This window comes from Diabrotica virgifera, chromosome 10, assembly GCF_917563875.1.
Source record: "Diabrotica virgifera virgifera chromosome 10, PGI_DIABVI_V3a".
NCBI classification, from domain to species: Eukaryota; Metazoa; Arthropoda; class Insecta; order Coleoptera; family Chrysomelidae; genus Diabrotica; species Diabrotica virgifera.
In genome coordinates, this window is record NC_065452.1 from 150165313 (window position 1) to 150190945 (window position 25633).

The window sequence follows — 25633 nt, forward strand, 5'->3', positions numbered from 1 at the left end:
CTTTAATTGTGAATAAAGATCACCGAGGCGGTTCTAGGTATACTACATTTTTTGCCCTACCGACTTTTATAACCGAGTTACAGGGTGTTTTATGGATTTTGCCAATTTCTTTCCTAAGCCATAACTTTAGAACCACCCTGCATATTTTTTTTGATATTTGGTACACATGTGTCTCATCCAAAATCCAAACGACCGACATACTAATCACAAGAAAAATCCAGGTCCGGATTAACAAAAAATTATAAAGTAATTGTGACCTTAAAACAACACCCTGTATATTGAAATTCTGAAAATGTGTTTGCATATTTGAAAAGAGCACAAAAAACTAAGTCTAATCGTTCGCTTTAATTTTTCGGCCAGACAATTTTATGACTTTAATTTTAAAATGATATTGAATTTTTTAAGAACTCTGACATTAAAAAGCAGGTATTATTCACTTTTAATTATAAATTATTAAAGCTATTGAATCAATACTTATTTTAAAATTAATCAATACTTTTTTACCACATTGTAACGACCCAATTATTAATCACAAGAAAAATCCAGGTCCGTATTAACAAAAAAAAAAATAAAGTAATTGTGATCTTGAAACAACACCCTGTATATTGAAATTTTCAAAATTTATTTGCACATTTGAAAAGACCACAAAAATCTGAGTTTATCGGTTTGCTTTAATTTTTTGTGAAGGAAATTTAATGACTTTAATTTTGAAATTAAATATGTTGATACTTTTAAGAACAGTGAAATTAAAAAGCAGATTTTTAAAGCACTTTTAACAAAAAATTATTAAAGTTATTAAATAAATACCCATTTTAAAAATAATCAATAGTTATTTACGACATTCGAATGACCCACTTACAAGTCACAACAAAAATCCAGGTCCGGATTAACAAAACAATATAAAGGAATTGTAACCTTGAAACAACACCCAGTATATTGAAATTTTCAAAATCTGTTTGCACATAGGTATGAAAAGAGCACCGAAAACTAAGTTTAATCGTTAGCTTAAATTTTTTGGCCAGACAATTTAATGAATTTAATTTTGAAATTATGTCAAAATTTTTAAGAACTCTGGGAACTCATAATAAAAATTTCGATATAATTTCAAAAGTAATGTCATTAAATTGTCTGCACAAAAAATTAAAGCAGGACATTAAACTTAGTTTTTCGTGCTCTCTTCAGGGGTGCAAACGTATTTTAAAAATTTCAATATACAGGGTGTTTTTTCAAGGTCACAATTACTTTGTAGTTTGTTGTTAATACGGACCTGGATTTTACCCTTCTAATGCTGGAATCCCTTCTAATGCTGTAAATATTAACTGATTATTTTTAAAATTAGTATTGATTAATTAACTTGAATGATTTATTAATAAAAGTGCTTTAAAAACCTGCTTATTAATTTCAGGGTTCTTAAAAATTTGAATATATTTAATTTCAAAATTAAAGTTAATAAATTTTTGCACAAAAATCAAAGTGGACCGATAAACTCGGATTTTTGTGGTCTTTTCAAATGTGCCAACAATTTTTGAAAATGTCAATATACAGGGTGTTGTTACAAGGTCACAATTACTTTTTTTTTTTTGTTAATGCGGACCTGGATTTTTCTTGTGATTAATAATTAGGTCTTTCCAATGTGGTAAATAAATATTGATTCATTTTAAAATGATTATTTATTCAATAAATTTAATAATTTATAATTAAAAGTTAATAATACCTGCTTTTTAATGTGGAGTTCTTAAAAAAATTCAATATAATTTCAAAATTAAAGTCAAAAAATTGTCTGGCCGAAAAATCGAAGCAAACGATTAGACTTAGTTTTTTGTGCTCTTTTCAAATATGCAAACAGATTTTCAAAATTTCAATATACAGGGTGTTGTTTTAAGGTCACAATTATTTTATAATTCTTTGTTAAACGGACCTGGATTTTTCTTGTGATTAGTATGTCGGTCGTTTGGGTTTTGAATGAGAGATATGTGTACCAAATATTAAAAAAATCTTCAGGGTGGTTCTCAAGTTATGGCTTAGGAAAGAAATGAGCAAAATCGATAAAACACCCTGTAACTCGGATATAAAAGTCGGTAGGGCAAAACATTTAGTATACCTGGAACCGTCTTGGTGACCTCTATTCACCAATAAAGTATTTCCGTTTCCCAATGAAACACCCTGTATAATTTAATATGTATTTATAATCTAAAACCTTCCTATAATAAATATAATGGTGTGAGGTTTTATTCCTCAACAAATTTCTTCCTTTCTTTGCGGTTTTGTGTCAACATCCTTGCGTCTGTCCATGCCACTCCTCTTCTCTTTATTATAATATTATCTTTCCGATTACTTCATCCCATGTCTGCCTTGGCCTTCCTCTTTTTGGTTTTTCAATATTTTTGCTTCCTACACTCTTCTCACTGGTATGTAGACGAGGCAACGAAGCATTAAACCTAGGAATTTTGTGCAGTAAGATGAATCGTCATGCAACTTTTTACATTCGATTCGAGAGAATGTCAGGCAACTTTGTGAACTAAATTCATATAGGGCAAAAAATTTTGTGCATGAGAAAATGCATCTTTAAAGTGCACCTGAAAGAGATGGAAAATAAAAAATTTAGAACTCAGGAAATATTGACGGAAATGAGTTAAATTTTTACACTTGACGGTTTTGGAGGTCACTGAACACTGAACACGAATTTCATGACGGCGATGGTCTCCGAGGTAGAACTCGTCGCCTGGGACTACCGAATATTTTGAGGGACGATAGAATAATTCGCGAAATAAAAATTGGAGCGAAAAACTGAAAATACGTGTTCAATATTTTTCAACAATCTATCGAATGACGCTAATCACGACCCCTCCACTCCCTGGAGGTGGGCTGGGGGTAGCTTTAAAATCTTAAATAGAAACCCCATTTGTTATTGCAGATTTGGATTGCCTATGTAAAAGTAAGCAACTTTTATTCGAGACATTTTTTCGAATTGTGAATAGATGGCGCTGTAATCGGAAAAAACGATTTTTTCGTGATACCATAGGTAAATTATAGAAACGGTCCAATATCTCGAGACATACACTTCCAAATAAAATACCAAAAAATATATGTTCAATATTTTTGAAGAACCTATCGAATAACATAAAAGACGACTTCCACCCCCTGGAGGTGGGGTGGGGGTAACTTTAAAATCTTAAATAGGAGCCCCCCATTTTATTGCAGATTTATATTGCTTACGTAAAAATAAGTAACTTTTATTTGGGACATTTTTTCGAATTATGGTTATATGGCGCTATAATCCGAACAACACTTACTTATTTTTTCATGAGGAATCCAAATATGCAATCAAATAGGGGGGATTCCTATTTAAGATTTTAAAGTTATCAAACCTCCCCTCCCCACCTCCAGGGAGTGGAGTGGAGGGTCGTGTTTGATGTTCTTCGATAGGTTCTTGAAAAATATTAAACACGTATTTTTTGGTCTTTAATTTGGAAGTGTATTTCTCGAGATATTAGACCGTTTCTGTAATTGACCTATGGCCTATGGTATCACGATAAATCGTTTTTTCCGATTATAGCGCCATCTATCCACAATTCGAAAAAATGTCTCAAATAAAAGTTGCTTATTTTTACGTAAGCAATCCAAATCTGTAATAACAAATGGGGTTTCAATTTAAGATTTAAAAGTTACCCCCACCCCACCTCCAGGGGGTGGAGTGGTGGGGGTCGTCTTTATTGTCATTCGATAGATTTTTGAGTAATATTGAACACGTATTTTTCAGTTTTTTGATCCAATCTTCATTTGGCGAATTATTCGATCGTCCCAGGCGACGAGCTCCACCCTGGGCACCAGGTACCTCGGAGACCATCGCCGTCAGGATGTAGCACTTAGAAATAAGGGGGAAGATAAAAGCTTGGAAAATTTAGATACTGCTTAAATACAAAAGGGTCGAGAAAACTAGGGGATATTTCTAAAAACTACTTTGCTACGGCGGCTCGTGTTTTGGTTGGAGAGCTAAGGTTGTGAGTTCGTTAAGAAGAAGTTAGGGATTAGGGAATATTTACTACTATCAAAAATTTAAACAAGGGTACTTACAGATATCCTGGGGTGTTAAATATAAATCCTGGCTATATTTTGTTAGGGCGCCTTACCAGGAGTTTTACTTTCTATGATCATCCAACATCTTAAAATTTGACTCTAAAAAGCTTTTAAAGTTTGTGGTTAAAATTTTGCCAATAGGTTAGCGGTAAATAAACAGGACAAAATACACAGTTATGGCATTTATTGAAAAATTATTCCTTGAGATAACAAAACTTTCAGATTACATAAAAAATTACCTGTAAAAAAAAATACATCTACTTTTCTGAACATAGGTTATGGTGCACCAAAAGATAAACAATAATATTATTGCATTGAGGATTTGATATCTGACTTAATTATGACTTGTATAACTGAGTGACTGACCTAATTATGACATATATTATAGCATTTGCATTAAAACAAAAATTTATATTCATTCAGGGAACAATGTTTACATTAAAGAATTACTGACTACTCCTCGTAGTACTTAATTATTGAAAATAACAACAACTATGTCACCTGTCAAATATCATTCCGTAAATCTTTTATTTTTAACTATTTCAAAAGGTTTCAAAAAGGATTTTAACATTAACTTACAATTATGTCTTTACAATAATATTTTAATGATGGAAGCAAAATTATTCTTTGTTCTGTTCAACAATTTACTTTTTCATCTTTGTATTTTAAGTTCCAAAAAGATTTATTTTTTTTATGTTGAAAGAAATTAACGTTATTAGTTTGAGAATTTTATAATTATTAAAAGTCACTATACCTTAAAATTCAAAACTTCACCATTGTGAAACTTGACATGACACTTGACAGCACGTACGTAGTTCATACGTCACTCGAAGGGGAAAATGTCAATGGAAAATTACTGATTGCACCATATACCATTATACCATGAAAATACCATAAAACAAAAGAAATTTGCTTATTTACCTCGGGAAATAGGTTTTCTAATCCAGGAGACGGGAGGCTTGGGTTTAATTCATCACTACGATATTAGTACTATGCCGGCTTTCATAAATACATACGCAGTATTTTTACAAAGCGTATATTACACTTTTACCATCAAAAAAGGAACTGCTACACCATCAAACTGATGGTACACCTACTTAACAAAAACACAGAAGAACTTTGATAGATCCCATTTACTTGGAAATTCTTTTTGCGTCACAAAAAAGCCGGTAACTCACTATCGATGTTTACTGATTCACTACCATTGTAAGAATGCCTGCTTTCTTCTCCGTCTCCTGCCAAAATTCCTTGATCCTGTCACTACGCAATTTCCGGCTTCCGTTCTTCAGAGCCAATTACGAGCTTCGATCTTTGTACCAAATTCAAACAAACCAATCAAATTGATTTTCAACATTTATTCTAGAAAGTTCATCAACGCATTAGAACTGTACTTTTGTCAAAACTTCTTACAAATTCTGTTTTTGCGTCTCAAATAAACAGGAATCTTGTAACACATTGAAATGTTGCGGAATACTTCGTAGATGTATACAGGTGCGGTTTTAGAAAATTCCTTGCAATCTGAATTTAAGTAAAAAACTGAATAAAAAAATTTGGACTTCTTAGAGAGGGATTGTAAAATCTATACAAATCTAAAGATCATATTTTCACTGGTTTTTTAAACGCTACACAGCCTCCTCCGAAAAGAGAAAGCTCGGATAGCTATCCAGTTTTCGATAAACCAAACAAAAATCAACCATGACTCCTTGAGTGAGGCTAAACAATCACATCAAAAATTTTTTTAGATGATGGCTAGTGGGGATTAAATTAAACAAACAAACGTTAGGGATTGGGCTAGCGTACCATCGATCGCCAGACTCTTTAAAGTCGAGTAGACTGAAATGTGTAATGACTCTAAAATGAACTGTAGGTGACAAGAGTTTCTGTGCCTTGGGAAAGAAACTAAACTTGTGCCCTGTGTGGACCTCGCTGACATCCACAGCAGTAACACAAGTGACATACCAGGGCAGACACAGCCTTGTCACCTCGTTGCCTAACCGCGAGCGGTTCTCAAAAACTAAACAAATCATTTGAGCTCTAGGCTCAGCAGATAGGCATCTGCCTAAACTCCACTAAACGCCTAGCGAGTTTCAGGGAATTTTGTTGGCAACGGTTCAGCAAAAATGAGGATTTAGAATCTCCATTCTAAATACCTCAATGAGACAACGTAATCTTAACATTTGTCTCAAGTCGAGATCGGTAACTTTATGTTAAACGTCTCACAGGGAATATACTCACTTCAACAACTAGACTAAAATAAAAGAAGACTAACAAAGGGGGATACAACAACAACAAGGGCCAAATCACAACAAATTCATACAAGGGGGTATACGACAACAACAGGGACCAAAAGACGACATACCAAAATCAAAGAGAATATCAACTTCTTATCAAGACTAAGGGAACTGAAGAACAATACAGGGGGAACATGGAATAGGGGATCAGGACTAAGGGGATGACATATTATCTCCATCAGATACAAAAGGTTTTAAGTCTTTAACATGCCATTTACCAAGATCAGAACCATTTAAATCAGAGAGACGATACACCACTGGTGACAACTTTTCACGGACTGTAGCTTCAATGTACCTCGGTGCTAGTTTAGACATAAACTTGTTAGCAGCATTAGACAGGACTTTATTCCTTTTCCATACTCTATCTCCTACTTGGAATTGGACTTCTCTTCTTCGTAAGTTGTAACTTCTAGCGTTACGTTCATATCCTTTTCGAAGATTAGCCCTGACCTTTTCGAAGACTTGACTTAATCCTTTTACTTCTGAAGCATACATATCACGGTTACCAGGAATAATTTCTAGATCTTGCTTCCGTTGATCGTTTTGATCAACACCATAGTAGTTTCCACTCAGGGGAACATGACGGCCATAATTAAGGAAAGCTGGGGTGTATCCAGTTACTTCGTGCTTTGCGGTATTAATAGCTTGTCTGATCTTTGCTAAATTCTTGTCCCAGTCTACGTGGTCTTTTATATACATACGGATTGCTGTTCCAATGGTTTTATTATTTCTCTCCACAAAATTACATTGTGGTGCATACACGGGGCTAAACCATACTTTCTGAACATTATACCTACTACAGAGATTAATTAGAAGAGGGTTGTTCAGATTTGAGGCATTATCACAAATCACATACTGGGGAACACCAAACATCAGGAAGACATTATCTTCCAAAAATTCAGTAATACTCTTAGCCGTAGCCTTCCTCAAAGGATGGACTAAGGTATATTTACTAAACCAATCAGCAACCACTAATAACCATGTATAACCTTTTTTAGAACGAACAAAGGGACCTATCAGATCAATGGCAACTATTTGCCAGGGGAATTGGGCTTCTCTCTGCTTACCCATTTTACCTAAAGGAGCATGATTTGGTGTTTTCTGAGCACCACAAACTTTACATGATCTGACAAACTTAAGCACATCACAACGCATTTTGGGCCAATAGTACCTTTCTTAAATACGGGACAAAGTTTTATAGAATCCAAAGTGAGCACACGTAGGTGGCTCATGACAAGATTGCATTACTTCTAATCTTTGGGGTTTGGGAACTAAAATTTTCCATTCAATATCATTAGTCTTGAAAGAATTGGGGGATGGGGCATACTTGTAAATGAAATCATTTTCCACTTTCCATTGTGGAAAATCACCAGGGGAACGGAGTATCTTTGATCTTAAATCATCGAACCAAGGGTCTATTCTGTCAAGATCTATTTCTAGATAATCAACTTTTTGGGCATCTTTGGGTGTATCATTGGTATGAGCTCGAGATAAAGCATCAGGGACTAAATGGGATGTTCCTTTTCTATGAATCAAATCGAAAGTATGTTGTCTTAGGCGCATAGCCCACCTGGCTAATTTGCCTGTAGGATTGGACAGTTTATTCAACCAGAGAAGTGAATGGTGGTCAGTAATGACCGAAAACTTAACTCCTTCAATATAACCTCGAAATTTCTCGATAGCGAAGATCACTGCGAGACATTCTCGCTCTGTAACTGAATAATTTCTTTCAGCTCGGGAAAGGGACCTACTTGCATAAGCTATAACTTTTTCTTCACCATCAATAGTTTGAGTCAAGACACCACCAAGACCAGTGTCAGATGCATCACATTGCACAACAAAGGGAAGTTCGAAATTGGGTTGGGCTAAGATAGGGGCAGAAATTAGGAGTTCTTTAATTTTCAAAAAAGCTTTTTCAGCTTCACTAGTCCAAACTACTGGTTGTTTTTTCTTTCTATGACCTTTAAGGAGGTCATTAATAGGGGAGGCTAAACTGGAAAAATCTCTAATGAAACGACGATACCAGGAACACATACCTATAAATCTTTTAATTTCAGTAGAATTAGATGGCCTGGGATAATTAACCATAGCTAAGATTTTTTCAGGATCTGCTTTAAGGGAATTGTTACCAACTACATAACCAAGATACTTCAATTCAGATTTAAAAAAATCACACTTATCGATGTTAATGGTCAAGTTTGCTTCTTTCAGTTTATCTCTTATAATTTTCAACAATCGGATATGTTCTTCAAAAGATGGGGTACACACTATGATGTCATCTAAATAACAGAATATATAGGGTTCAAATTCAGGGCCAAAGATAGCATCAACTAATCTTTGTTGAATCTGTGCACTATTACACAAACCAAAAGGAACAGAAGTGAATTGAAAGGAACCTCTACCAGAAACATTAAAGGCTGTCTTTTTCCTAGAGTCAGGATGCAGCGGGATTTGCCAAAAAGCTTTTCTTAAGTCAATGGAACTAATGCATTTAGCTCCTCTAAGTAACGAAAGAATTCTGTCTATTTGGGGCAAAGGATATGTATCATGAACAGTGACTTCATTTAATGAACGACCATCAAAACAGAACCTATATTCACCTGACTTTTTCTTGACTAATAATATGGGACTTGACCATGGGGATTGGGCTGGTTCGATTACTCCTAATCGTAACATATCGTCTAACTCTTCATGTAGTATTTTATTCATGTATGGGGATAAAGGATATTGTCTTTTCTTAAATGGCTTTGCATCACCAGTGTCAATAACCATTTCAATTTTATTGGTTCTTCCAATGTAGTTGGAACTAGAAATTTCCTCAAAAGAAGCGACTGTGGAATCTACTAAATTTTTTTCAGTGGGGGAAAATGAGTCTACAGAATACAAAGTTTCTGTTTTCTCTTCCTTTTGGGAAGAATGCCATGTTCCATCTCTAAAATTCAAGAACACTGAAAATTTATGCATAAAGTTACTTCCCAAAATAAAACTATGGGGAACGGAGGGTACGACAAGAAATTTCACTACTTGGGAAACACCATCAGCCTCAATTGGAAGATCAATAGTACCAACAACTGATTTTTGAGAACCATCTGCTAAGCAGACGTGTTTACAGGGAGTAGAATTATATTTAATTCCTTGGGAATCCAAAAATTTAACTCCAGCGGCACCTACTACGGATGTGGTGCAACCACTGTCTAAGAGGGCGACAAAGTTTTTAGAAAAGATAGAAATACTAACATGAGGACGACTGTCACAACCTTTCTTTTCAAAAAGAGGGTTAAGTATGTTTTGGGGGAATTTGTCGGGCTTAACTCTATATGGAGTGCAACTGCCGACTGGCTGCACACTACCTAGTTTTTTTGACACATACAGGAGGACGTTCTCACTCCTTTATTACCACAACGAGAACAAGACATTTCTCTGTTTGTACAATTGCGAGAAATGTGGTTGGGCTTACCACAAGTAAAACAAAAAATAATTTTTCTAGGGTTGTCATGTGTTTGGTAGGGTTGTGGAGGGGGTTGCATTGAATGAGGTTGATAAGAAGAAGACTGATTTCCATACGGTCGATAGGGAGGGGATTGCATCAATGGAGGTGGATAAGAAGACTGATTTCTGTGGGGTGGATAAGAAGAAGAAGACTGATGTCTTTCATCAGTATCTACTGGAGGATTGGGTCTCTCATTTCTCTGCGTAGACTTGGATTTCTTAAAGGGACGATCTTGCTTTTCTCGTTTGTCTCCTTTGGGGTTATCAGGCTTGTCTTGTTTATCAAGTACCTGAAGCTTCTCTTGGGGTTTTTCTGAATCCTCTAATGAAATACCAGCAAGACCTTTTGTAGTTTGAAGCAGGGGCAAAACATTTTGCTCCAAACGTTTAACAGTTATGACTAACATTTCGACAGTGGGAAAATCTTGAAGGGCTACGAGTGGAATATAATCCACCAAAATATTTTTTCTTAAAATCTTTACTCGTTGGGCTTCAGATGGGTACTCTTCTAAACGTTTAAAGAGATTCTCCATGATTGCGGAATAAATAGTGATTGACTCAGACTTTTTTTGTTTTCGACCTTTAATTTCATCAAGGAGATTATCATTATAATCTGGGGGTAGGAAAGCAGTTTTGAGAAGGGTTACCAACTCATTCCAACTGTTAACTGTATTTCCAACACTCCTATACCAAATAGCAGCGTTTCCGTCGAATAACTCAAAAGCTGATCTAAACAGGACATCATCAGAAATATTTCTGGATCTAGCAGAATCTCTTATTTTTTCTAAAAATGTGGGAAGGGCTTTACTCTCACCATTAAATTTGATATTTAAATCAGAAACTCTAACAGGAGTTGAAATTTGTATAATAGGGGCTGAAACTGAACTAATAGGGGCAACGGGGACTGAAGTTGGACCACTAGTCGATGGGACGGACACATTGTCAGATGTCTCTTCCTTTTCTAAGACATCTCCAGTCAACATCAGTAAATCCATCTTATAGTTGTCAATAACTTCTTTTATAGCTTCTTCTACATTATCAGGGAAATTTTCCAATCTGAAATCCAGATGACTGGACCTTGTTTTGAAACGAGCAAAGTCAGCCTTTGATGACTGTGCACTCATTGCCCGCGCAATACTTTGCAAATCTGCTAATATTGACTGGATTGTAGGTAACTCTTGATCAGGATCGACTACATTTTTAGTCAAATTAATGGAAGATGAGATGGTCTCTTTACTTAACTGACCTCTCAACAACTTACGTTTTTCTTCAACAGTCCTATTTTGGACATTAAAACCTCTTATGAAAAGTTCATAAGATAACTCATCGGTTTTCAGATCATTAACTTGGGTAGACTTCATTTTTAAAACTGGGGTGAAAACAACACACAGGGGAAAGACCAAAGGGAATAGTAGAAAGTATGACTTTCGGACAAAAAACCGTTTCTATTTATCAAACGAACACAAACCTCACTTGCACTCTCACGCAGCCAGATCCTAACCTCACTGACTTTGTTGCAACTTCTGCTCTTGGTCTGCAATCACTCAATAAACAAAAGAGGGGTCAATAAACTATTGGTCAAAAAATTCACACTCCACCACTGACACGGACTAACAGGGAATAACACAAGGGTACACAAAACAAACAGGAAACAACAGACTCAAATATTTTCAGACAAAACAGGGATAGACAAACACAAACAATATTGAAACTTGCTTCTCGAATGAGCTTACACGGGATAACACCAACAACGGTTCTTGTTCCGATAACTAATGGGAGTGTTCCTAGACAACTAAGCACACTTCCTTTATCACGAGTATTACACTTGTGATCTATTCTGGTACAAGAAGGGAAAGACAAATAGTAATTGGACTGACTAACTACTTTACTTCACGGATACACTCAAACTACTTCACAGGCAGACTCCAACTAACCTTTGGTATCTTTATGACACTGACAAAACTAGATTAGTTGAGAAAAAAATAATGGGACAACTAGACAACATTGGGACTAAAAACTCAAACGGAAACTACACAGACTATACACATATACTCAAATGACGAACAAAAAAAATCACAAAAATAAGTTATTCTGTAAAAAATTGTTAATCAATTATGAATAAATGCACAAATACAACTAAAATGTTATACTTTATCAATAGTTTCAATATTGGAATGTTCAACGCTACTTATATAGACTACTTGTCTATACAATCAATACTTTTTTAAAAAAAATTTAAATATTGCTTTCACCATGGGTACTGTATTAACATCTACTATAAGTACATACATAAAAACAATGTTAATACACTACTATGAGTACATATTTACACATCCTATTGAAAATTTTATACCACTTCGTAACGTTCTAAAAAAATGTAGGGGCTCTTGGGCTAAACTATGTTGCGATACTGGTTGTGATAGTAGAATCGGTCTCAAATCTGGGGCAAGGAGAGGAAATTAAGTTGAAAAACAGTTGGGACTAACTAAAAAAATGTAAACTGCTTGGGAACAACTTAACGATATGACTGGGGGGTGAAAAGAGACTGGCCTCACGTCTGAGGGTGCTATTTTGTAGCGCACAACTGGACACTGAAAGAGGCAGAAAAATGAATCGGCCCCACGTTGGGCGCCATTTTGTAGCACTTAGAAATAAGGGGGAAGATAAAAGCTTGGAAAATTTAGATACTGCTTAAATACAAAAGGGTCGAGAAAACTAGGGGATATTTCTAAAAACTACTTTGCTACGGCGGCTCGTGTTTTGGTTGGAGAGCTAAGGTTGTGAGTTCGTTAAGAAGAAGTTAGGGATTAGGGAATATTTACTACTATCAAAAATTTAAACAAGGGTACTTACAGATATCCTGGGGTGTTAAATATAAATCCTGGCTATATTTTGTTAGGGCGCCTTACCAGGAGTTTTACTTTCTATGATCATCCAACATCTTAAAATTTGACTCTAAAAAGCTTTTAAAGTTTGTGGTTAAAATTTTGCCAATAGGTTAGCGGTAAATAAACAGGACAAAATACACAGTTATGGCATTTATTGAAAAATTATTCCTTGAGATAACAAAACTTTCAGATTACATAAAAAATTACCTGTAAAAAAAAATACATCTACTTTTCTGAACATAGGTTATGGTGCACCAAAAGATAAACAATAATATTATTGCATTGAGGATTTGATATCTGACTTAATTATGACTTGTATAACTGAGTGACTGACCTAATTATGACATATATTATAGCATTTGCATTAAAACAAAAATTTATATTCATTCAGGGAACAATGTTTACATTAAAGAATTACTGACTACTCCTCGTAGTACTTAATTATTGAAAATAACAACAACTATGTCACCTGTCAAATATCATTCCGTAAATCTTTTATTTTTAACTATTTCAAAAGGTTTCAAAAAGGATTTTAACATTAACTTACAATTATGTCTTTACAATAATATTTTAATGATGGAAGCAAAATTATTCTTTGTTCTGTTCAACAATTTACTTTTTCATCTTTGTATTTTAAGTTCCAAAAAGATTTATTTTTTTTATGTTGAAAGAAATTAACGTTATTAGTTTGAGAATTTTATAATTATTAAAAGTCACTATACCTTAAAATTCAAAACTTCACCATTGTGAAACTTGACATGACACTTGACAGCACGTACGTAGTTCATACGTCACTCGAAGGGGAAAATGTCAATGGAAAATTACTGATTGCACCATATACCATTATACCATGAAAATACCATAAAACAAAAGAAATTTGCTTATTTACCTCGGGAAATAGGTTTTCTAATCCAGGAGACGGGAGGCTTGGGTTTAATTCATCACTACGATATTAGTACTATGCCGGCTTTCATAAATACATACGCAGTATTTTTACAAAGCGTATATTACACTTTTACCATCAAAAAAGGAACTGCTACACCATCAAACTGATGGTACACCTACTTAACAAAAACACAGAAGAACTTTGATAGATCCCATTTACTTGGAAATTCTTTTTGCGTCACAAAAAAGCCGGTAACTCACTATCGATGTTTACTGATTCACTACCATTGTAAGAATGCCTGCTTTCTTCTCCGTCTCCTGCCAAAATTCCTTGATCCTGTCACTACGCAATTTCCGGCTTCCGTTCTTCAGAGCCAATTACGAGCTTCGATCTTTGTACCAAATTCAAACAAACCAATCAAATTGATTTTCAACATTTATTCTAGAAAGTTCATCAACGCATTAGAACTGTACTTTTGTCAAAACTTCTTACAAATTCTGTTTTTGCGTCTCAAATAAACAGGAATCTTGTAACACATTGAAATGTTGCGGAATACTTCGTAGATGTATACAGGTGCGGTTTTAGAAAATTCCTTGCAATCTGAATTTAAGTAAAAAACTGAATAAAAAAATTTGGACTTCTTAGAGAGGGATTGTAAAATCTATACAAATCTAAAGATCATATTTTCACTGGTTTTTTAAACGCTACAAGGAAATTTGTGTTCAGTGATCTCCAAATCCCCCAAATATAAAAATTGAACTCATTTCCGTCATTATTTCCTGAGTTCTAAATTTTTCGTTTTCCATCTCTTCGAGATGCTTTAAATGCATTGTCTTATGAACAAAAATTTTTGCCGGAGATCAATTTAGTTCACAAAATTGCCTGACACTCTCTCGAATCGAATGCAAAAAGTCGCATGACGATTCATCTTACTGCACAAAATTCCTTTTTTGGAATTTCAGGTTTTGGGCTTTTTAGTGCTTCGTTGCTTCGTCTAATGTCTAATGGTATCTTTCATCCGATGTCAGTTACCCCACCAACTCTACCACCAATTTTCAGTTCGTTCTTTATGTCTGTGTTCCTTATTCTATCCATTTTGGTAACACCTTTAACACTTTTTAACACTTGGCACCTTGCCAACAATCAGAACAGGTCTATAAACTGCTTTGAAAACTTTATTTTTTTATACTACTTGATATTTCTTTTCTGCATACAAACAGGATGACTGTCTACTATAGGAAAATGGGCGGAAATGCATAGTTGCACTTTAAAGTGCATAAAATGCATCCAAAAGTGCATAAACCTGTCAAAATAAGTGTATTAAGGGCCAGACTTAGTTACTCGGGGGGGTTTTTAGGATCGCTGAAGATGAATACGCCATCAGAACCGACCACCGAAGCACCTGATGCTCCAAACTCTAGAATCTAGAACATAACATGCCTTAGCAGTGACCTTGGGCACCAGATGGTCCGGGAGTCGGTTCTGATGGCGTATTCGTATTTCGGCGACCCCAAAAACCGAAAATAATCTATTTGCATGCATTTAAAGCTGAAAACTTTCGAAACTCCAGAAGATGGCGTGCTTTAGCAGTGACCGTAGGCACCAGGTTATCCAGGAGTCATTTCTGATGGCGTATTCATATTCAGTAACCCGAAAAACCTCTCGTGGATTCTGTTTGCATCAATTTAGTGCCGAAATCAATCGAAACTCCTGAATATGACGTGACCCTAGACACCAGGTGCTCTGGGTTTCCATTATAATTGCATATTCGTTTTCAGTAACCCCAAAAACCGTCCGCGCCTGAGTAATCTGCTTGCATCAATTTATTACCGATAAACCTCGAACCTCCAGATTAGTGATGTTGATTATAGTTACTTTCGAGTAATCGTTACAAATCGGTACTTTTGTATAAAGTAATCATTTACAGTATTCGTTACTTTGATTACTTTTGTTACTTTTGTATTTGAGTACCAGTAATCATATGGAGAATCGCATTTCTCATTACTTTTTTATTTGAGTACCGGTAATCATATCGAGAATTGCATTTCTCAGTATTTCGTATAAGATCCGATATAACAACGACCTTCACCGATCGATTTAATGGATAGAAATTAAATGATATGTAATAATAAACTATTATGTTAAACATTGTTAACAACAAAGGATGCCCGACATAATTTTGTCCAGACTAATTAATAATTAAAAATGATTTTTTTTTATAAATTCTACTAATTTTTTGGCCCGGGAAGATATTGTTTTAGATTTTTGGATCATAACAATAAAATACGCATAGACCAAGGCATTTAGAAATTATTTTTAGGGAAATAGTGAAAAAGGAACAAGTTTTCAATAGAAAAATGGGTGGGAATGCATAATTGCAGTATAAAATGCATCCAAAGTACATAAACATTCATCCATGATTAAATTGAAGAGCATAGGACTCAATGAGTCTCCCTGTCTTATTCCGCTGCCTATATCTATAGATTCTGTAAGTTGTCCATCTATTCTGACTTCCATTTTGTTATTATGGTAGATTTTTTCAATAGTTTTTATGATATCTAAGGGAAATTCTCTAGTGTACAGAAGATGGATTACATCTGTGAGTCGTAACTCTACTCTGTCAAATGCTTTCTCAAGTCAATCAGACATAGAATTGCTGGTCTATTATACTCTAGTGATTTCTAAGTAATTTGCTTTATGACGAATATTGCATCGTTACACGATCTTTCAGTACGAAAACTCTGTTGTTCATCTGCTAAACTTATCTGATCCATAATTTCATAAATTCATAATATTGTAAAAATTTAGTTGTAAGTTTTAGGGTAGTAGTTTAGATACCTCTGTAGTTTTCTGGATGCTTTTATCTCCTTTTTGAATAGTAGAATTAGTTCGCTTGTTCTCCATTCTTCTGGTATTTTATTGTGTTTTATGATTTTGTTAATTAATGTTGTTAATTCTTCTGTCATTGCTGCTCCACAATATCAGTAATCTCGAGTAATCTGTTTGGATTAATTAAGTGCCAAAAACACACCCTCGAAACTCTAGATGACGTAACTTAGCAGTAACTCTGGGCACCCAGGTCCTTCGGAGGTCGGTTCTGATTGCACATTCGTGTTCAGTATCAGTGTATTCGTGTTCAGTGTACCACGAAATAAGAAAATCTGGCCCTTAATATACTGATTTTAACATGTTTATGCATTTTTCGATGCGTTTTATACACTTTAAAATGTAATAATGCATTTCCACCCATTTTTTTATTGTAGACTTTTTTCCAGACGTCATCCTAGTCCTAAACAGAATGCAAAAAGTTGCAAGTCTCTAGATGCCTCCTATATTTAAAAATATATTTATTCCTGTTCCTGGTCTAATAAAAACAATGCCATACCTACATGTAAAATTAAAGCTGATGATCATAATCTAGAAATGTATCCCGAAAGAACCAAAGTACGTGCCTCCTAGCGGCGGGATACGGGCAACAATACATTGGCTTATAGGGCAGTCCTTACAGTAGGGATCCTGGCCTATACAGAAAAATGCAGGCGGGTGTGGGGTAATACTGCACTTTGGTTGCATTGGTGGTGTATTGGCTAAACGTGCAGGGCAGGGTATGGTGCTGATAGAAAAGGCATTCAGGCAACAAATATCCAAAAATCTTTTCAGGCCATAATAATGAAAAGACCTTCTCCAAACGCAGTAAAAACTTATACTGAAATGATGGCATCTCCTGAGGTAAAATGTTCCGGAAGTAAAATGAGCCTCCGTTCGGATCTCCGGGTGAGGACTATCTCAGGGGGGACACCATTGCAGGTTAGAAAAATCAGGATAGGGTCTTGGAATCTTGGTAGTCTTACAGGTAAGAGTCTGGAGTTAGTGGATGCGCTCAAACGAAGAAGAGTTCAAATTGCTTGTATTCAAGAAACTAGGTGGAAAGGACAAAGGGCGAAAGAACTAGGTGAAGGATACAAATTGTGGTATGTAGGGAGTAGTAACACTAGAAATGGAGTTGGTATAATTGCTGATAGTGAAATGAAAGATAACGTAGTAGAAGTTGTAAGAACGAGCGATAGAATGATGTCAGTGAAATTTGTAATTGATAAAGAGGTATTGAATGTTGTGTGTGTATGCTCCTCAAACAGGTCTGGGTGAGAATGAAAGAAGAGCTGTCTATGACCAATTAGGAGACGTCCTGAGTGATATTCCGTCAGAGGAGAAAGTTATAATAGGAGGTGATTTCAATGCACATGTGGGCCAAGCCAAGGCAGGATACGAAGCAATACATGGTTGATTAGGCTTTGGAACTAGAAATGAAGCTGGAGATGACATGCTTGAATTAGCAACAGCATTGGATGTGGCGATTGTTAACACATTCTTTAAAAAGAGAGAAACTCAACTTATTACCTACAAAAGTGGACAACATTAATCCCAAATAGACTACTTCATGATAAGGAAAGAAGACATACGTGAATGCGAGGACTGCAAGGTAATAGTTAGTGAGACAGTAAGCCAACAACATAAGCTGCTTGTTCTGGACATCGAAGTAAAAAGCGAAACTAAACAAAAATATCGGAGAGGACCACAAAAAATCAAATGGTGGCTGCTGAAAGATGAGAAAGAAGGTCTATAGAGGAGAAGAATAGTAGAAAAAATATGTTGGAACATGAAAGGAAGCCCTAATACAATTTGGAGAAAAATGGCCAGTAGTATTAGAGAGACTGCTATTGAAATACTTGGGAAAACGTCAGGAAAAAAGTTTGAGGATAAAGAGACTTGGTGGTGGTCAAACGAAGTACAAGGAAAAATAAAAGAGAAGAGAAAATTATATAAAAAGTGGCAAGAAACCAGATCCGACACAGATCTTCAAAACTATATGGTGGCGAAAAAGGAAGCGAAAGTAGCAGTAGCAAAAGCCAAAGCAGAAGCGTATTCAAACCTATATGATCAACTTGATACCAGGGAAGGCGAAACGAAGATATATAAAATAGCCAAACAGAGAGCAAGGAAAGCAAAAGATTTTAATCAGATTAGATGTATCCGTGATGAAAATAATAAAATACTAGTTCACGAAAGGGAAGTCAAAAAGAGATGGAGAAAGTACTTTGACAGCTTATTAAATGAAGAATTTGACAGACAGCCTGTAGAGTCAACGGAGACAGTAGCAGCAATGGTCACCAAAATAACCAACGAGGAAGTGGCTCAAGCGTTTCAAAAAATAAAGAAAGGAAAAGCGGTAGGACCAGATGATATTCCTGGGGAAGTATGGAGAGCATTGGGAGAGACAGGAACAAGGTGGCTAGCAGGTCTATTTAATAGAATTATGGAAGTCGGACAAATGCCAGACGAATGGAGAAACAGTATACTGGTACCTGTTTACAAAAACAAGGGAGATATACAACAATGTACAAACTACAGGGCTATAAAACTGCTTAGCCACACCATGAAAATATGGGAAAGAGTAATTGACAGACGGATACGTGAAGAGACCGAAATATCCGAGAATCAATTTGGCTTTATGCAGGGTAGATCAACAACAGATGCAATTTTCATTATAAGGCAGTTGATGGAAAAATACAGGAGTAAAGAAACAAACGCTCATATGGTATTCATTGATCTTGAGAAAGCATATGATAGAGTTCCTCGAGAGATTCTGTGGTGGGCACTCAATAAGAAAGGAGTCCCTGGTGAATATGTAAAGATTGTGAGGGATATGTATGAGGGAGTAACGACTAGTGTTAGGACAGGTGTGGGAGAGACTGATAAATTTCATTTGAAAGTAGGATTGCACCAAGGCTCTGTGCTTAGTCCGTATTTATTCTCATTAGTTTTGGACCAGATAACAGCGAAACTACAGGGTAACATTCCATGGTGCTTAATGTATGCTGATGATGTCGTGTTAGTAGGAAATAGTGAAAGAGACTTAGAACAAAAACTGGAACAGTGGAGACAAGCTCTGGAGGAAAAAGGTTTAAAACTTAGTAGGACAAAAACAGAGTATTTGGAATGTTCATTTAAAGATGGAGCTAGTACAAATAAAATGGTATCTTTGGATGGTGAAATGATTGTGAAAAGCAATAGTTTTAAGTACCTAGGATCGGTATTACAGAGTAATGGAGAAATAGATGGAGATGCATGCAGTAGAATTAGGGCTGGATGGATGAAGTGGAAAGAAGCGAGTGGTGTGTTGTGTGACAGAAAAATTCCAATGAAGCTGAAGGGAAAATTCTATAAAACAGCCATAAGACCGGCTATGATGTACGGAACTGAATGTTGGGCAGTGAAAAAGAAAGAGGAACAACGAATGCATGTGGCGGAAATGAGAATGCTTAGATGGATGAGTGGAGTGACAAAGAAGGATAAAATTAGAAATGAGTATATTAGGGGAAGTCTAGGTGTGGCACCAATTGATGCCAAAATGAGAGAGCATAGGTTAAGATGGTTCGGTCATGTTCAACGTCGAGACGTTAATCACCCAATACGAAGAATAGCTGAAGTGCAGATTCCTGGAAGGAGTAGGAGAGGAAGACCAAAGAAGACCTGGGGGGAGGCGATAAGGCAGGACATGTTGGTAAAGGGGATTAACATTGATATGACCCAAGACAGAATTGTGTGGAGAAATGCAATTAGGGAAGCCGACCCCGCATAGGGATAAGGCAAAGAGAATGATGATGATGATGATCATAATCTAGAAATATTATCATTTTTACATTTTTTCCGGTCAATCTAAGCTAGGTATTTTTTTTTCTAGGCCTGATAAGAATAGTGTGTATTTATTTATTATTAAAATGTGTTGCATTTTTATTTTCAAAGGAACAAACATCTGTGAATTACCTACCTCGACAAATCGTATTTTATCGTATAGACATCTGTTTCTGTGTGCATGCTTTGTTAAATGATTTACCTCCCCCTGTTTCAGCTACTTCTCAGCACCCTGTAATCCTGTAAAACTCTTCATAGCCTTCGCCCTTCATAGATAAAATTTTAGTTAACTGTACTGATACCGAACACTCGTGGAATACCGGCCTGCTTCCGATATCAACCGATTGTAGATACAATACTCAAATAGGTACTCGCTCTGATACGATTGGTACGAAGTAATCAGAGTAATCAAAGTAATCAAAGTAACGATTTGCCTCTCTGTATACCTAGTAATCGTTACTTTCGGTAATCGTAAGTAACGAGTACTTTGTAACGAATAGTTACTTTTTCAACATCACTAGTGTCGAATTCGTTTTAGAGGTTCATCGTATGTCTGTTAATGTCATCGGACTCAAGCAGCGTCTTAATTAATTAGAAAATAAATATTTTTGGATATTAAGGTCATGTACGAAAATACATCGTGCGTTATGATAACATAACATACAAGTAAAGTAGCTTGCACACCTATAAAAGGATGATAAGTCTTAAATAATAAAAATATAAAATATGGGTAGAGCCGAGATGCAGTTTTATAGGTTTTGGTAAAAATGTAATAAAACAGTTGCAAAAGCACGGAAGGTTAACAGTATTTTTCCTATGGCTGCATTTTATTGACAATACTTGTTCGAAACGACGTCTAGACGTAAAGTATTTTAGTTTTATATCTCTATAGGGTTGGTGTGTTCAAAAGGATAAGTATGTCCGCACATACATTAAAAATATCTTTGGTTTTACGATATTCCATCCGCATCAGATTGAGGAAAACAAAATAAAATTCCAAGGACAGTGGAATTGATTCTCCAAATCGTTGGCAATACACAGTTGGGATCCGCTTCTTTGTTTTGAATGAGTAAAAAGTACACTGTAAAAAATTTGTGATAAAATCTCTCGAAGAATCTGATGAACCTCAAGAGAGATGAAAACGGTCACTGAAATGGTGATTGGACATTGTCGTTTAAGAAACCACCTATACAAACGAGGTAAAGTGAATGAACCATGGTGCAGAAAGTACGAAATGGAAGAAGATACTGCCATACACATACTGTACCACTGCAATGCGCTAAGTGATGTAAGGTAGGAATTCACGGGTCAACTGAGGTTTGAACTAGAAGAGATCCTAAACCAAGAAATAAGAAAACTGTTGGTCTTCGTTGAGGCCACGGGACTCATTAGAATTTTATATGTGAGAATTCACGAATATGAAGAGTAGGACACTACCCAAGTAGCATAATAAAAACATTTTAGTTTTATTTAAGGTTTATAAAGGTTTTATTGTGGTAAATAAGAAGATCATGGTTTTAAAATTACCTTGTAGGTATACTGCCAGAACTTTAAAATTGTTAAGCATTTGTCACTAAGTATCTAATAAGGTTATAAAATAAGACTAATTAATCTTAATAAATAATTTGTCTTATTGTAGTTTTAAAATGGTTTATTCTCAGTTCACTTTATTTAAAACTAATCAGTTTTATGAAGAACTTCCGGACTATTTGGTTTTATTAGATACTAGTTTGTGACCTTTTAGTTTTATTGCAGTTTTAAAGATTCTCCTAATATGACTAATAAAACTATTAAAACTACTTGATCTCAAGACTATTATGTCAGTAAATCATATGCCTTAAAACTATTTTGTTAGTTTTCTTTAAAGTTGCTTTCTTAAAAGCAATTATTAGGCTATATTAAAACCAAACGCTCTTAACTGAATCAATTTGGTTATCGTAAAGACTAAACTATGCTTCTTGTTAGAAACAATAAAATTAAACTCATCCCCTGTTCTTTCATGTCCAAAATGGTCGGCCATTTGTTTTAGAGCGAAACAGTGGTGTAGTGTGTTACAAAAAGTGGAAGTACAGTTAGTATGGAAGAAATAAGTCGCAAGTACTTAAAATATAAATGAACTGGTCATTACGGCTTATTTTTAAAGGAATACAACACACACAGACAGCAGATATATTAACTTAATAAAAGAAACTATGAACCAAGCTACAGCTACATACTACCTAAATGAAAATGAATACACGAACCCTGTACCATTAAACAGGGGAGTCAAACAGGGAGACACTCTATCACCCAAACTGTTCACCTTAGTTTTGGAGGACGTTTTTAAAAATCTAAATTGGAAATATAAGGGAATAAACATCAATGGCCGCTACCTCAGTAATCTACGATTTGCGGATGACATAATCCTGATAGCTACTGATCTACAAGAACTGCAAACCATGCTTTCAGAACTACACACAGAATCTTCTAAAATAGGACTGAAAATGAATTTAAACAAAACAAAAGTCATGCACTCCGAAGAAACGATGACAATAATAAACAACAAAGTTATAGAAAAAGTTGAAGAATAAAAAAGGGAAATTCAAACGGAAGAAATAAAAAGAAGAAGAAAGTTAGCATGGGCAGCATTCGGCAAACTGAACTATATACTCAGAAATCAGCAAATTCAACTACATCTTAGATCTAAAGTTTTTGATGCATGCATTATTCCGATATTAACATAAATATGGGGCACAAACATGGGCAATCACAAAAAAGAATATGAACTCAGAGTCACTCAATACGCGATGGAAAGAGCAATGCATATCACTTAAGGACAGGAAAACAAACACATGGATAAGACAGAAAACCAAAGTCACCGATGCGGTACAAAAATCACTAAAATTAAAATGGGAATACGCTGGACATGTAGCTAGGAGCGATCTTAACAAAGGGCACAGAACAATTCTAACCTGGAGACCATACGAACACAAAAGACCCAGAGGCAGACCTCCTATGAGATGGACAGATGATCTGAAACGAACTGCCGGGAAAAATTGGCTACAAGTAGCGTACAACAAAAAACAATGGAAAGGAAGACTTGAAGAGGCTTACGTTCAGATGTGGACGTGAATGGCTAGACGAAGAAGAAGAAGAAGACAACGCATACAGCAATACGAAGAAGAAGAAGAAGACAACACATACAGCAATACGAAGCCTCGATTTTAAGGTAACATTCACATTAAAACCGAGTGGCATTATTGACAGCAGCATTAAAACTAAACGGTTTTAATTCCAAGGCAACCTTGCTTTTATGTAGGATAATATGCTCTTGGAAAGGTATAAAATAAAACCATTTGATCTTAACAATTCTCTGTCGATAGACCAAATAGTTTTATTTGGTTTTCGGCCATATTGCTTTCTGGAGATGCTGAAAGCCATGATAGATTATAATATAAAGGCTTACATAAAAATTATAAATAAGCGACTTAAAGACATAAATTCGATTTATTTTTACATTAAAACATTAAAATTGTAAATAAAATTATTTTTCTTTCAAATTAATATTTTTCGAATTTAAATTGTTTTATTATTATTATTATTTTTTAATCGCCAAAAGTCAGAAATTTTAGGGCGCGTGAGTTATTTAGACCTATTTTTGTTAACATTATCAATAAAGTTGGTTGCGCGAGAGTTTTTCTATCTTGACATTCCGAAATAACCAAGTACTTTTTATTATTTTATGGTTACAAATACGCATCTACCTATCATAACACATGTTAACATTTGTTGACCTATATGGAGTATATATGGGATTAAAGAATCATTTAATATGGTAAATTGTCTTTAAAAGCCTCCATTTAAGAAACCTTTTTAAGTTTGCTATAAAACTGCCTGCACTAGGGCCGGTATTTCAATAGCTACTTAAGCTTTTGCTTAGCTAAGCCTGTGTCAAAAGTTAAGGAGAAGCTTAAGCTGGGTGCCGTATTTCCATCATTCTCTTAACTAAACTGATGCTCAGCTGTAAAGTTAATTGGTTTGGTACCTCTGAATACGTCAAAGTGCCAGAGCTAACTGTTCTGAGGTAAAAACCACTACTGTTGACATTTAATTTTATCTTGTCATCTGTATCAATGTTATTTTTACTTCACTTAATTTTGTGTACATGGTACATGTGTTTTTAGTTTATTGTCTATATTTTCTCTGGTTATATTTTTATTGTTATTTTGCATAAGCAATAGATCCGTCTTTGTAATTTTGTTTATTGGATATATTCCTTAAAATGTCAAATTGGAATGTAAGTTTATTTTTGTAAAATAAATATACCTACCAAGCATTGTAGAAATAAACAATTTTCATGTGCCTACACCTTCCAAAAGTAGTAAGAACTTTAATAATCGTTATTACGATTAATAAATTAATAGATTATTATTTAATAATCCAATAATAACGTTATTACTTAAAAGTTGGTTTTCAAAACAACTCTATAATTAATAATCTATAGAAATAACCTCAAAAAACAGAAAACAAATTTTAAGCAAAGGCTTAAACCAACTACCGCGCGAGCTTAAAATTATTTGGTGTAAGCCTGATTGAAGTGGAAATACAGGCATCTGAGCCTAAGCAAAGGCTTAAAGTAAGCTTTGGCTTAAGTGAGGTTGGAAATACCGGCCCTTAAAGTGTCTTTTAAAATGGTTTTAAAGGCACCTTAATTGCAGCTTTAAAACCAGTTCCTTGAGAAAACAAAAAAGGTTTTTATTTGTGGTTTTATTGACCTCTTTCAGTGTGGGCCCTTTTATGCTGAAAGCGGTTTTATTGCAACCTTAAGGTTCACTTAAAAACCAATTGGTTTTAATTTTAGTTTTATTCTGTAGTTTTAAAGCATCCTTAAAAGACTTAATAAACCCGTTTGGTACTACTTGGGTATGCTATAGGCTAGGATACTATGTGATGGTCTCCGTAGTGAACGTAACCTCTGGAAACAAAGAAGGTATGGTACAAAGACCTTAGGTACTACCAAGTGGCAGAGACTAATGAGTTTTTTAGAGAATTTAAGTATCTTGGAACAACAATAACTAACGACAATAATGGAACACAAGAAAGAAACAGCAGGATACAAGCCGGCAACAGATGTCTTTATGCCCTTCAAAAGCTTATAAAATCGAAACAGATAAGAAATACAAATTACAACTATAAAACAATCATACAATCTGTAGTGATGTATGGTAGCAAAACGTGGACCATAACAAAAGCAAACAAACACCGACCACGTGCTTGGGAAAGAAAAATCATAAGAAAGATCTTTGGGCCTGTGCTTGATGAACCAGCAG

The 25633-nt window shown here is 35.1% G+C and overlaps 2 protein-coding genes across 2 annotated transcripts in view; both read right to left on the reverse strand.

Moving 5' to 3' along the window:
* Positions 1 to 25633, reverse strand: part of LOC114332483 (solute carrier organic anion transporter family member 5A1-like) — a 233732-nt gene that overhangs the window by 201754 nt on the left and 6345 nt on the right. The window lies entirely within an intron of this gene.
* Positions 9719 to 14282, reverse strand: LOC126893436 (uncharacterized). Its single transcript, XM_050663632.1, has 2 exons — positions 12953 to 14282; positions 9719 to 12820 (listed from the first exon to the last, which is right to left on the reverse strand). Exon 2 carries the CDS (start codon positions 11216 to 11218, stop codon positions 9719 to 9721), a length of 1500 nt encoding a protein of 499 aa, XP_050519589.1. The 5' UTR covers positions 11219 to 12820; positions 12953 to 14282.